At 39.7% G+C, this 15,345-nt stretch overlaps 1 protein-coding gene across 1 annotated transcript; it reads left to right on the top strand.

Annotated features, from left to right (window-relative positions):
- The first annotated feature begins 318 nt into the window (after window positions 1-318).
- On the top strand, window positions 319-13,868 carry tmprss13b (transmembrane serine protease 13b). Its single transcript, XM_030783032.1, has 13 exons — window positions 319-345; window positions 3,633-3,789; window positions 5,258-5,371; window positions 5,586-5,711; window positions 5,879-6,008; window positions 6,199-6,294; window positions 6,842-6,882; window positions 7,299-7,458; window positions 7,920-8,098; window positions 8,837-8,935; window positions 9,057-9,199; window positions 9,800-9,955; window positions 13,860-13,868. Exons 1-13 carry the CDS (start codon window positions 319-321, stop codon window positions 13,866-13,868), a joined length of 1,437 nt encoding a protein of 478 aa, XP_030638892.1.
- Window positions 13,869-15,345: the final 1,477 nt, after the last annotated feature.

The raw sequence follows: 15,345 nt of genomic DNA, 5'->3' as shown, positions 1-15,345 counted from the left end.
CAGAAAGAGAAAGAATATCAGTGTCACACCTAATCATGTCTCTTCAATGAGATGTGACATCTCCTCTGTCCTTCAGTGAGTTCAGGGTTTAGAATGTTTAACTCTAAACAATGTCAGAGAATCCACAGTCAAAAAACCCCTGAACCTAGTTATTTATTTATTTGTTGATGAAACCCAATTTCCTGTGCTCAGAATGGCCTTCTGTAACTTTCAGGTGTGATGGTGTAGTTTAAGGGTTGGTCCTGTTATACAGTTTAGAGGATTTTTTTCCACAAGACATCTCATTGACCCTGAAAGCGCAGGACAAGTGGCAGCACTATGACAAAGTTTCTGTACGATCTTCAGGTAAGTTTTTTTCTCAGTAAAATGAGAGAGATAAAGGAGGCAGCCAAATAATGCTGATCATCACAGTGTTTGGTAAAAGCCAATGGTGTCTTGTATTCTGGCACACAATGACAGGGAAACCTGGTTTTAGACTTTCACAACATTATGCTCTCAGGTTTGTGCAATGACTGAATTGTTTCCTTGAAGATCCATTTTAAAAAGGAAAAGTACAAGCCATGGAACCCGTTTTTAGGTGTGAGTTTCAAAATAATTCAGGTTCAACTTTTTGCAGTCTTTCATATGTTCGGTTTGTGTCTAATGTCAGGTATGTGAACATGACCCCCCCCCCCAGAAAAAAGAGAATGACAAAGGGAGGAGGAGGGGCAGGAAAAAAAAAGAGAGAGAGAGAGAGAGAGAGAGAGAGAGAGTCTGTGTCCTACATCTTTTCTGTTTCCTTATCTGGACACATCAACCCCTTGTTTTCTCACTCCACGGTGAGGTGCCACAGAGAGCCACAGTCTTGTGTGGACTACAGTGAGTCATAATGTATTTGTCTCTCTTTAACTGGGTGAGTCACAGCACAGTTACAACACCTTTCTGTTTACCCCTCAGATTCAATAAAGTATGACTATGACCCTGCTAAATGTGTCCAGTTCAGGCAGATAACAACAATATGTATAAATTATTCACACAGTACATAATCACACAGAAAAGTTTGTGTGTGTGTGTGTGTGTGTGTGTGTGTGTGTGTGTGTGTGTGTGTGTGTGTGTGTGTGTTTGTGTGTGTGTGTGTGTGTGCATTTTAGCTGACTGTTTCACTGTTTGCAGGGTGTGTATATGTGTGTTCCAGCTGACCCTATGGCCAAGGCTGGTGAAACCAGTTGAACAGGTGACAGAGAGACACAGACGGGAGAGAGAGAGAAAGGGAGATGACGAGAAGGGAAGGGTGGGAGTGGGGTGTGTGTACGTACTTGTACAAATGATGATTAAACATGCGTGCCGTCAACAGGTGAATCTAAAAAGGCTCTCGTCTCACAAACAAGGAGAACAAATCCGTTTCTGGATCAAGAGCTCTATAACTTCATTCTAATTCATGGAGGACAGTCAGGTATGTGCTTAGTTTCTTTCCATTTTTTCCTTAATCCCCTTAATCAGTAATTTTTCATATGGTTATTAGGTTCAACTGCTGGGCTGTGCCCCTAAGTCCTATTAAAGATTTAACACTGTCGTAGATACAGATTATCTGTGATTTCCATTGTTAGTTACAGTACGATCACACAATGTTTTCAGTGTCGGCACAGCAGAAAAATTAAATGTATAAGATTTGACATGCTAACTGTTTTCTTGAGTGAAATTTGTTCTGAAAGTATGACTTAATTCAAACCCCATACTTTGTCAAAGCTCTAAATGTTGATAATATCAACTATAACAACAGCTTTTTTAGAGACATTGTATACTGACGTGAGTAAGTTAAATATTATATATAGATTCAAGTTTGTGGGCATCCCATGGATCTTTGAAGGTATGCCAAATTCTGACAGTGAGACTGCTTAAAGACATCTTAAAACTGACATGGAGATAACATCGGCTGAACATACCAGTACTGGGCTGAATTGGAGGTCTCTACTGGGAGACTCCTGGTCAGATTCCTGGGGAATAAATCTGTGTAAAAGTGAGTCATAAAAATGCCTGTGGAGACAACCATAGGCCTGAGTTTCTGCCAAAGCCTCTAAAATCACACATTAATCAGTTCTATACTACTCTCCTGCAGAAACCACCCTGAGGTCTAGATGAAGTTTAGAAAAGTTTAACTGGGCTAAAGTGATGTTCCTCCATTTGTTCCTCCATGAGGCTCAGACCCAGACCGTCTTGGGGATCAGAGTCAAAGTTAAGCGGTTATGAATGCATGCACTGTTCTGCTGTACTCACAACTACGTCATTTGCATAAACATCAAATTCGTTTTTTGAGCTCCAATTTTTATCTGTGCCAACTGATAGCTTTCAGTTTCAATGTCAATCTACACTCTCAGGTTTAAATCGATTTCCTTAGTTTTGCAATACATATTCTCATTTTCGGATCTATCTTGTCAAGGTTTATTCAATATTCGCAGACTTCAACTCATATTCCTAGGTTTTCATTCAGTACTCTCAGACTTTCATTTCATAATTCAACTTTACAGTCTATATACTGTATTCAGCTTTTCATTCCATATTGTCAGGTTTTTATCCATATTCCTGGGCTATCACTCAGTAACTCTCAGTCTGCAGTCCAGTCAAAAATCTCACGGTTCATTTCATATTCTCATGTCGCCACAGTTGCTTCCTGGTTGGCAGCTCATAATGTTTATATTCATTTAAAGTTGCCACTGTTGCCATGACAACATACCTCATTGTTGTCAGTGTCTGATGTTAGTGGGTGTGTCTGTATCTCTATGTGTCTGTGTGTGTGTGTGTGTGTGTGTGTGTGTGTGTGTGTTTAGAAGTTTCTATTATGTAAACTGAAACACACCTCGTTCAGGTGTTTCAAGTTTTTACTCTCTTTCATAAAAATGGTAGAATCATTTACTCTCATCTGAAATCTGATTAAGGAGAAGACCATGTGTAATGAGGAAAATGTGAGACCCTCAGGCCTGTTTCCTAAGGAGAAAAGGGAACATTAAGTATGGTCTTGAAATTATTATATCAAAGCCAAATTATGACTCCATATATTAAATTATGATTTCCATAATGATTTAGTGGACAGGGGTGATAGAGCTATACTTTTGTTGTATTGTGACTCTGCAGACCGGGCGAACACAAAGGGCCACAGTACAGTCCCCTGGCAGTGAGCATTAGTCACTGAACACCTCATGGCCCAGCCCAACACACATTAAAAAAAAGAACAAAATGGCAATGATATTCTTATAATATTAATATATATATTTTTGAATGGCTATTCTTACTATTGATGAATTGTGCCGATAAAGAGTATAATATTCTGATCGTTCTACAGTTCACTTTCCACTGGCACCTAAATTTGTTTTTGAAAATACATTCAGTCCATTGCGCAGAAAAAAGATTACGGTGATACGAGTCTGGGCTACAAGTTGGTCTCTGTTGGTTTTGTTTATTCAACATTGCAAAGAAAGGTTTCAAAATTTATTCTTCTCTTTTTTCATTTTTTTCTATGTCACTACATTTTGATGGATCAATTTATTTGTATATGGAAAAGAAAGAAAGAAAGAAAGAAAGAAAGAAAGAAAGAAAGAAAGAAAGAACTGATTATGTAGTTCTGGTCATCTTCACATTATTTTGTCTTTTTTTTTCAGAGTGAAGCTCCTCCTCCTTATAACTCAGTGACTCCACCCACAGAGCCCCCACCACCATATGGACTCATCGGAGCACCACAGACCCCCCCAAACGTAGCATATTACATCAGCCAACCTCAGGCTCCACCCCCTGTGGCTGCTGCTCCAATCACAACAGGTTCTCTCTAGTTATACTGTAATCCCAGACCTCTAATAGTCCATGGTGATATCCTAATCCCGGACTCTTTACATTAAACCCTAGTCGCAAACCTTTAACAACCATTAGTTATGGTTATACCCTAATCCTAAACATCTAACTGTGTTTAAATATATCCTAATCCCAAATTGCTATTACCTCTTCGATATACCCTAATTCAATATCTCTAATGCTTCTTAATTATACCCTAATCTCAAATCTCTAATGCAATAAATTATGCCTTTATGTCAAATCTCTGGCACCATTTAGTTAAACCCTAATCCCAATTTGTAAAACCCTCTATTTATACCCTAATCCTCAAGCTCTAACACCCATTATTTATACCCTAATCTCAAATCTTAAATACCTGCAAATTATGTCCTAATCACAAACACCCCTGATATTTACCATAGTCCCAAAACTAACACACATAAATAAATCCTGTAGTACCAAACCTGTAACACCCACAGAGCTGTGACACCCTATAGCTATAGACTAGTCACTGAAAACTAAAACTTTTATGACATATCCCAACTTCATTACCAAATTATCTCCACCTCGTGTTTTCTTTTGTTAATCTAAACTCCAATTCCCAGACTCTTACGTACCCCCAACCCATAACATTTAACATTTGAAATTATATAAAATGACATTGAATGAAATTATTATGCACAAACAGGTTAAATGCCTCTTTATTTTCAATATTTTAGTGAAAACTATGTCACACACTGGTCTTTACCTCCTGATTTACTCCATATACATGGCTAAAACGCAGGTTCACCCTTTTCGAAATTTTTGAGTATTGGACTATTAGTCTGCTGGCAATCAAGCCTTTTCCTACGGCTCTCCCTTCCTCCGGAATGGTTTACCTATGGAAATTAGGGAGGCAAACTCTCTCCATACCTCTAACTAATGTATAATATAATTTTGATTTGACTTTGTTATAGATAAGTAAAGCCCTTCGAAACTATAAATGGTGATATTTGGCTCTAAATAAACTTGTATTATTATTATTATTATTATTATTTCTACCCACATCTCTCGTTTTGAATAATAAAGATAACTTGGAAGAGACAGAGCCCAGTTTAATGTTTGAAAGAGAAACAACAGTGACTAAGTATTAATGGTTAGAACAAAAGTTATCAACTACAGGCAGTCAGAACAATCTCATTGTAACAAGCTCTCAGATTGTCTTTTACAAACTATTCTTATTAACAGTGCAAAATCATCTGAGATGAAAGTCGACAACGCTTTGGCAAAAAAGTTTGACTATCTCCTAGGTTGGTTAAGTTGTGAAATCACAGACTTGCTCTGAGTTATCTAGACCTCACCATTACCAAAAGTCAACACTAAATCAAAGAGAGAAGAGAGCTATGTGAAAGAAAGAACCTCATTTCTGCAAAAGTCATTTCTCTGAATCTTGTGCAACCTTACCCTTATCACTCCTCAGCTCCTTCCCGCAGTGGACAGGTCTACGAACGAAACAAAAAGGCTTGTTGCTATGGGGGTTCAGGAATCTTTGTCCTTGTATTGGCTGTCCTTGCCCTTGCTATTTGGTTAGGAGGTGAGATATGTAATGTTAACCACATATAATCTTTTACATGATTATTTAAGTGAACTTTTAATGCATGTCAGTGCTTCAGTATGCAACATCATAATATGTGTTCCATGTGTCTGACTGGTAGACACTGGCAGATGTGATCTTTTTTTTAAAAAATGTTGTCATGGTTCCGCTGACTTCTCTGACCTTTGACCTTTGACCTCTGACATGCACACAGTGCGTTATGGCCCCTCTCTTCTGGCTGGTTCAGAGGCGAAACCTGAGCCGGACACGTGCCCCTCCACGACGGTCCAATGCGACGGCCGGAAAGACTGCTTGCGAGGCAGTGACGAGAGTCGGTGTGGTCAGTTCATCTATCTGTATTGTGTTGTTTGGCTAGTACATTTTCCAGAGTCACTCATGTTCATTAGTATAGCTCTACGACAAATCTACTTAGCCCGTATGAAGATGTAGCAGCAGAAAGTCTGTGATAAAACGGTGTGATGTTTTTTCCTCTGTCCATCCGGGCAGTGCGCTTTGGAGATGGAAATCAGTTACAAGTCACAACCTCAAAGACCAACAACAACTACATGCCGGTCTGCTCACAGGGCTGGGATAAAACACTGGCTGACCAAACGTGCTCCCAACTGGGCTTCAGAAGGTACGATACACTCACACACATGCCCAAACACCCCTGACACACATACACACTCTCACACACGCACGCACGCACGCACACACACACATTTACAAACGCACATGCATACATACACATACACCCTTTCATTCATTTATAGACTACCGTGATTAGAAAAAAAAATCTCTTTGTATCTTTACTGTTTGTTTTTCAGGAGTTACACAACGGGAACTATGAAATCTGATTCAGCCTCATTTCTCAGTGTGACTAACCAAACTGCAAACTACATCCAGGGAAAAGTCAGCACGAGGTACAGCTTATTTCCACCATTAACCTCACACCACCAGTTCTGCTATCCAAGAAACAGAGCAAGAGAGATTCGCAATATCAGGATATATGAGGACATGGACATAAAATATCAGGACATGGGTTGAACACTTTCTGTTCATTTGTCATCAAAATAAAACAAAGAGCAGTGGGAAGAAGAATGAACACACAGACATTCAGCTGTGAGCAGCTAGCAGCATTGTACCAAAGGGCACTGATGAATTGTCATGTATTTCTTGTGGATCTCTTTTATAGCCTTATTTTTTCAACTTATTATTTTGAATTAACGATGCTTTAGACGTTAAAGGTGCCGGCAGAGGTAAAGGTATTTTATAATCACTAAATTACAGTGACAAAAAGTGCAATATTTTAAAGTCAATCATGTACCAGCACATAGTATGGTCTCTGTGAACTTTGCTCTCCGGTGAAGTGAGTAACATGCTGATCTGACACCTGTTTCTCTTTAATGGACAGTCAAAGACTGAGCTGTGTAACATGCCATGGTATTGATCTAAGTTCTGTATTCACAGTTCTTGCCCAGGCCAACAGACGGTGACTCTGCAATGCAACAGTGAGTCTTTCATTCTCCCATTTTAACACAGGAGAGAAATGAGGTTATGCTGATTATGTGTCTGTCCACCTGAGAAGAGAGAGAGAGAGAGAGAGAGAGAGAGAGAGAGAGACTTGTACTGATGTGGCTTTTTCATGAAGTGGTCCTGCTGTGGTACCCATATAACTGTTTGTACTGACTTACACTGTGGTGTAACAGAGCTTCAGAGTGTGACACCCTGTTCTCTGTCTGTCTTTCTCTCTCTGTCTTTCTCTCTCTATCTTTCTCTCTCTCTCTTTCTCTCTGTCTCTCTCTTTCTCTCTCTTTCTCTCTCTCCCTCTTTCTCTCTCTCCCTCTTTCTCTCTCTCCCTCTCTCTCTCTCTCTTTCTCTCTCCTTCTCTCTCACTCTTTCTCTCTCCCTCTCTCTCTCTGCATAGACTGTGGCCTGTCAGAATCTTCTAGAATCATAGGAGGTGAGATTTCAGCACAGGGCCAGTGGCCCTGGCAGGTCAGCCTGCACTTTGTCGGATCACACACCTGTGGAGGCTCGTTGGTGGCAGAGGACTTTGTGGTGACGGCAGCACACTGCTTCCCTGAGTCAGTATTACTGCCCTGCTTATATAAAAGATAACTGATTGATTGATTGATTGATTGATTGATTGATTGATTGATTGATGGATGGATGGATGGATGGATTGATGGATTGATGGATTGATGGATTGATTGATTTGTCTCTTTCCTGATCCCACAGTGTAAATCTATAATGAAGTAGACTAGCTTAGTAAGAAGTTAGGACCATGTTTCTGATAGGTCCCATGTCCTCCTATATATCATAAGAGTGGTAAAAGGAGGGGTCAGGGATCAGGGGTCAGGGGTCAGAGGTTTGGTTTTGTCTTTAGCAGTCCTGTTACAGTAATAGTAACAGTTTCAGGGCTGACCATAGCCATAATGAGACAGATTTCAGGTTTTGTTTGTCACCTTAGATCAGCAATGTACCAGATGTGACTCTAAAATGACTCTGCCCAGACTGTCAATGTTTCTGGTCCTCTCACCCTCAGAGAGACGGACGGCGCTCGGAATCCCAGTTACTGGAGAGTCTACATTGGAATGGTGTCCCAGTACAACCTTCCCCTTCCATATTACATATCGAAGATCATCCTAAACGAGAATTACAACTCGGACACAAGCAACTACGACATTGCTCTTCTCAAACTGACTGAGCCTGCTCTCCTGTCTGGTTAGTTCTCTCACCACACACTTACAACAGACTCAGCAGCACATAGGTCACGCATCAACATATTCATATTTCATTAAAAACATAAAGCTATATCTATGAACAAACAAAAATCAGATTTGATATGTCCATGTCATTACTATTTAAATTATGGGTTCAGCACTGGTGTTCTCTATACAGTCAAATCTGTCTGACCTCTGTTGTTCTGTGTATTGGATAATCCAAAAACTGATCAGTGATCAGAGCTGATTGGTGAACTGATCACTGTTGTGGTCTCTGAGCTTTTTTCTTTGTCTTGGTCGAGAGCTGAGTGAGGATTCATTAGGACACCTGAGGAATACTTACTGTACTTGGAGGACAAAGTTTAAAATTTAAAAAGTTTTACAGGAGCCCTGATGTTAGCCCAGGGATTAGAGAAGCCTCTGGATTACAGCTGTGGGTTGACTCCTGAGTCTTAACGCGTTCCTCTGGCAAAAGATGAAAAGGCTTTTGCCTTTCTCTCCTCGAGCGTTACGTTTTTGTTTTTAGCAGTGTTTGGGCTCTATTCCTTATGACATCTCTGCATTTTTTTTCTCTTCTTTTTTTTTTTAATTTTGTTTTTTCAGATCCACTAAAATACTGGTAATGCAAATTAACATAAATGATATCACTGCAAACACTGAAAAAAAAATTGAGGGTTTTAATTCGTATATGTGTGTGACGTGTATTTGATAATTCTGTGATGTGCTTTTACTGTTACAGCGAACGTTAGACCAGTGTGTTTCCCAGCGTTCGATCAGAACTTCGCTCCAGGAACACAGTGCTGGACATCTGGATTTGGGACCACCGAGGATGGAGCAGGTTTGTTTCTGCGGGCTGGTTTGTTTGGGACTGTGACATTTTGATGTATGTATGTGTGATGTATATATTAAAGTGCTGAGTGTGTGTGTGTATATGTTTGTGTGTTTTGTGTTTTATTCAGCTCAGAGCTCCCATTACCTGTACGACGTGTCTGTAAACATCATATCCTCAGACGTCTGTAATGGTTATCAAGTCTACGGAGGTCGTGTCTCAGAGAACATGCTGTGTGCTGGTGATCTCCAAGGTGGAAAAGACTCCTGTCAGGTGGGTCTCACACACACATACACAAACACACACGCAGACACAGACACACAGACACACAGACACACAAACATACAAACACACACACACACACACACACACACACACACACATACACACACACCTGTGAGCACACATGCACGCACACACATGCACGCGCGTGCACACACACGCGCACACACACACACTTTTTTTGGTTCTTGTGCTACACCTTGCGTTGCACTCTATGAATTCCAGCCAGAAATAACCATTTTAAAAAATGGGTTGTTCAGTCTACGTGTCCCAAACCGCAACAGGCTTGACTAGTGTTATTATGGATCGTTGGTTGACAAACATTTTGTAATTATATTGCTGTGGTCTGGAAATGTCATTTCAGTAAATTAATCTAGCTGCTGCCACCTTGGGACAAGAGATTGAATTACAGTCAGGCAACACTAAAGTTGCAGCTGTTGACAAGGGTGAATTAAACACGAATATGAGATCAAAAGCAAATTTTTTGCATTTCTTTTTACTTATGTTCCCTCATTCTGAATCATCACCATCTCAGTTTCCCTCGGTCTCAGTTTTCACATCTGCTCTGTTTATCTCGCTGCTTTTGTGCAGGGAGACAGCGGGGGTCCTCTGATGTGTAAGGGGAGCGATGGCCGCTGGTATCTGGCTGGAGTGACGAGTTGGGGTACTGGTTGTGGGCAAAGAAATAAGCCAGGAGTCTACAGTAATGTTCAGCGCCTCCTTCCCTGGGTGTACAGCAAAATGCAGGTACTGACACACACACACACACACACACACACAGTTCCCTTTTCGTCAAACATTTGTTTCAGCAATAATTATATCCGATTCCTTCTCTCTCTCTCTCATTCACCCCCCCCCCCCAACTCCCTAAATTGTCCTCTCTGTCTCACAGCAAGAAAGGTCAACTATATGACCACCTCTAACATTTTGTGACCAACCTCCCAAGAAGTTTTGAGGAAATAAAGCTAGATCTTCTCAACATGTCACCCTTTACAAACCTGGAGCCCATTACAGCAGGACGACTGATTGTAAATGTTAATGCTGTTTTCTAAGTGCCATCTTAAAGACATTCATTTTCTTTCTGTGCATTTCGAAAAGTGCCACTTCATTTGAGTACACCTGGATGATACCTCAGCCTCACTGTCTGCCTCAGATTTACTGAAACGTTTGGTGGATCTATTTGGTGAATAGTGTAAAACCATACCAAGTCATGATTCCTTTAGGAGAGAGAGCTGCTTTTCACCTCACAGCACAATTGTTTTTGTTTTGTTTTGTTTTCAATGGTTTGTTTGTTTGGGGGTTTTGTTTGTTTGTTTGCTTTTACAAGTAGTACTCTTTAATGCGTGTTTCTTAAGACAATTTTGGGAAACAATTTGCAAACATAAAGCACTTTGACACATAACTTTTACCGTCATCTTAAGATAAAAGATGAAGTCCCAGGATGATAAAAGTCCCAGGATTGTCTCTCGTTGTAATTTTTGTCTCTAACTTATTTCTTTATTTATATTTTCTTTATTGATCAGAAATCTGTATTTGACTACAAAAGCATGAATTAGAAGGAATATTGTAATATTATCATCTTTGAATGTCATTGGCTGTAATACAGAATAAGGTTTCTTTTAACCACAGAATCGTGGAGGAAGTGATATTTGCCTTTTAAGACCACGATACTGTCAATGTTCTGAGAATCTGTTTATCACACAGAATTTATCTTTAATCTCTGATACAATCAGGAACCACAAGTGTTTGTCTTATGTCTTTATCACAAATAGCAACATTTCTGTATCATATGACTAAGCCTGTGTCAAATCAATGCTTTTTTTTTTCACAGTGCAGGTCTTTTTTGTTTTGAATAGTTTGATACAATCTGTGAACAGTCAGGAAACAAACTGCACTGCGCTGTTAAGTTAAATCATTAACTTTTATAAATGTAAGTGCATAAATGCATTTTTATAAATATAAATTTGTAAAGCATTTCATGTTTTGTCCGAGGATAAACGTACAAACTGCGTGTTCTTCTATAACCTGTTTAAAGGCAATATTAGATGTTTCAGCTCTGACCTGCCAGCTACACAAGGACACACCCATTTTTATGGCATACCTCCGTCTCTCTCTCTCTCTCTCTCTCTCTGTCTCTCTCTCTCTTCTCTTTTCTCTCCTGATGTTATGCTTATCTACCAGTTTTGCATGGTCCTTGAGTGGAAAAGTCTATTGGTAAGCTGAAAGGCAGACCAGGTGTGAGGTGCACCTGTTGTCCTGCGATGATCTAGACTATATTTGTTCATGGTGAGGTTAACTCCAGAGGTGTTCTACTCTTTTGCATCTCTGTCACCAGAAATGCACTTGCATGCTACCAAAAAGCTTACGATATACATTTCAGAGCTCAGGCAATCTTTAACACAGCACATGTGTGGAAAATCAGATTACATTATAAAAAAAATGTAGACTAAACCTTTTCCAGTGATTTCCATCCTGATGGGGCGAAGGGTTGCTTTAGGTCTTGACCTGAGTGAATGTTTAATTCTCCTGTCGGCATCAATAGCTCACCCAGTCTTTTTAACGGCTCTGTTATCCTGAAGTAGGGAAATGTTCTCCGTGTCAACAGCAGCTATTACACAGACTGACACACACACCCTCTGGTGTAACTTTGGCTCTTGAAGCATTGTCGGGGTATGAATGTATATGGGTTAGTGTACAAGACCTCTGTTGACTTATTTACAAAGCATATGTTGGCGAGCACAGAGAAAACCCTATAAACGGTCATAACATCTTTGAGAGTTTGTGAAACGACAGCATTGGCAGCATTGACCTCCTGAGTTGATCTCTCCATTCCAACCTAATCATTAACTCTGCAGTCTATCTGATCTTATTGATATTTAACTATGAGTAATACACCATCAGTCCAAAGAATGGCCTGTCCTTCACTTCTAAACGCCATGAAACACTGCCTTGAGTGTGAGAGAGACATTTTACACAAAATATTATAGAAATCCACAATGTTTGAACTGTTTCTCAGAACTGGATGGGTATACAAAACAAAAAGGAGTAAATACAGCCTGTGTGAAGGAATTTGACCAGAGAATATGTATTGTTTTTGACTCTACACAAACTTCTAGAACAATGACCAGAGGGTTTGAATGTGGAATTATAGTTATATCACCCACCTTAACTGCAATAATAACAAAATTATGACAGTAATAATAAATCTTTTTTTGCATAATCAAAGAAACATTTTGTTCCTAGAGTACTTTTCAATTTCAATAGTCCAAAGTGCTAAAGGACTCAGAAAGAAATTCAGAACTTTCACAACACAAACTTTTCAAACATTAACACATTTCAACGGCTTTTTGTAGTATAAGACAAGCCTCATTCATAAGAGACTGTTAGCTTTAGCTAAACTGAGTGAAGAGCCTGGATTCTTTTTGTAGTCACCCTCTATTCACCCTTCAAACACCCCACATTAGGAAATGCCGTCAAGCTGAAATGTAGCATAAAGATAAACACAAAACACATTTGTCTCAGTAATTTGGCTGATAAGTTGACCTTGGTGACCTTCAGATGACCTTCCCAAGAGGTCTGATTAAAACTTAACTGCCTATTGAGTCAGAACGAAAACAGTTCCGCAACCCAACTCGTGATTTTTCTCCAAAACAAATCAACCATAACCTAAAACCTTTCCATATTCTAATAAAATCCAAAGCAAACAACTTTTCCCAGGAAATCTGAATGACATTTAGCCAGAGTGTGAGAACATTCTGAGTCATATCTCAGATATTCATAAAATCAGCCCCATAAAAAGTATAATTAAAATAAAGTTGTATGAATTCTTTTTACACACCTAACATTTAGAGACAGTTTTGTATCATTCAGAGTGATGCTGCTCCTCTTGTCTTGTACATGAATGTAGAGGAGACTACACAGACACTTTGACATCTCAGAGCTTTTATGGGGTTGTAATGGGGTGTGTGTGTGTGTGTGTGTGTGTGAGTGTGTGCGTGTACCTGTGAGTATACGTGTGTGTGTGTGTGTGTGTGTGTGTGTGTGTGTGTGTGTGTGCGTGTGCGTGTGCGTGTGCATGTGCATGTATGTCTGAGTGTTTACGAATTTGTAATCAATCACTTCCACGAACTAGCCTGCCCATTAAAAACACTGTCCCCTCTAAGAACTGTGATCCAGACACCTCACCCCCTCCTCCACTGCCTCACAGAGGCCGTCCCTCCCAGTCAATCCCAGCGTTCCTTTAACACACACTCACACACATGGAGTTAATCAGTGGTATTACTGCACATCTAGGAGACAACCTGCAGCTTGAGCTCCACAGCCTTGCTTCGTTATGGGAGAAGGTAGGTTTAGTATTTGGGGAATTTATTTTAGTTTTCGTTTGTTCAATCTATTGCCTTTTACAGCTAACATAATAAAATATAATTCAAACATAATCAAACATAATCACACTATGCTATAAAAAAACGTTGAAATATCATGCATTAGTTCCTTTCTTTTCAACATCGATGTGTTGATATGTCACCAACACAGTCTTGTTCCTCTTTCTTTCTTTCTTTCTTTCTTTCTTTCTTTCTGTTCCCCACTTTCACTTTCATCTCTGACTGTTCTCTATAGATTTCCTTTTGTCTTTTTATGTGTCTCGTCTCAGCTCTTCTGATATCTGAACTGACATCATTTGTAATTATATAACATCTGCACAATCACTTGTCCCCTTATTTCCCATATGTCTTGCCATTTCAATACAACTTCTTCATAAAGTGTAGAAATATCACTGTTAAGTAACAGTTCAAGTTCCTCTTTTCCTCCTCAGAAACAACTTATTCGGATGATGACTTTGTCTACGGTAAGAATAATTTCCTCTTAGTCTATGGGGTTTAGTAGTTGTGCAATTAGACCACAAATGCTTCTTCACAGCAATGACGGCAGTCAGTGTTTGTCTACCCCCTAGTGGACAGCAGAGAAAATATGGAAATGTTCGAACATTTAAGGCAGAGGAGCTCATTCCATCATCTGCACTCTGGCAAACCTTGTTAAACACGCCGAGGACTAATGCTATGCGTCAAATGAGGGCCTTGATTGACTGAATCTGTCTAGTTTTACAAGAGGGTACAAGTAAATTTTGCCAGAGGACAGAGTTCAAGAAAGGGGATTGAATGCACCTGGTTTAAAGGGTTATTGCACCTCTCTGTGACATGAATGTACTGATTATAATTCTAATGTGTACACAAGTGTTTTGTGTGTGTGTGTGCGTGAGAGAGAGAGAGAGAGAGAGAGAGAGAGAGAGAGAGAGAGAGAGATTTATGTGTGTATATGTTTAGTTAATGTATATGTGTGTGCTAACTCTGTCTCAGATTATGAACTCATAAGAAGAGGTGGACTGATCTTTGCTGCCATCCTCTTCTGTCTGGGCATTGCAATTATTTTCAGTGAGTATGCAATACTTACTGTCCTTTCTGCCCAGTGCAGAACTTTTCTCATGTCTTATATGCTCTTTTCAGTGAACTCATATTTGTCCATACCTGTGTTAGTTCAGCAACACATCCAAACATAACTAAACAGCACCTGTCTGAATCTCAGATAGACAGATAAACAGTCAAACACACAGGATATTACAACACGTTGTTTAAACGTTCTTTTAAACGTTAAACTGTTATGGATGTACAGGTGGCCTCAATTTCTTTCTTTTTTTGGGGGGGGGGGTGGCACATATGAAATATTTGGACAGTATTTTGACTGAACATTAGCTGCAATATCCCTTTAAAAATGACCAGTAGGAATTCACTACTATGATATTATATCCTCATTGGGACATTTGGTTCAATGCTGTAAAAAGCTAAACACACACACACACAACTATTTAATTGAATATTGTTTTGTCTGCAGGTAAAAAGCTGAGCTGCGGGCGCAGAAAAGCAGCAAAGTAAGACAGAGACTCACAAAGACTACATTATCACACATTCACTCAGTCACAGACACAGACTCACAAAGACTACATTATCACACATTCACTCAGTCACAAAGACACAGACTCACAAAGACTACATTATCACACATTCACTCAGTCACAGACACAGACTCACAAAGATTACATTATCACACATTCACTCAGTCACAGACACAGACTCACAAAGACT

This window comes from Chanos chanos, chromosome 8, assembly GCF_902362185.1.
Source record: "Chanos chanos chromosome 8, fChaCha1.1, whole genome shotgun sequence".
Taxonomy (NCBI): domain Eukaryota; kingdom Metazoa; phylum Chordata; class Actinopteri; order Gonorynchiformes; family Chanidae; genus Chanos; species Chanos chanos.
This window is presented reverse-complemented; position numbering and strand designations above follow the sequence as displayed.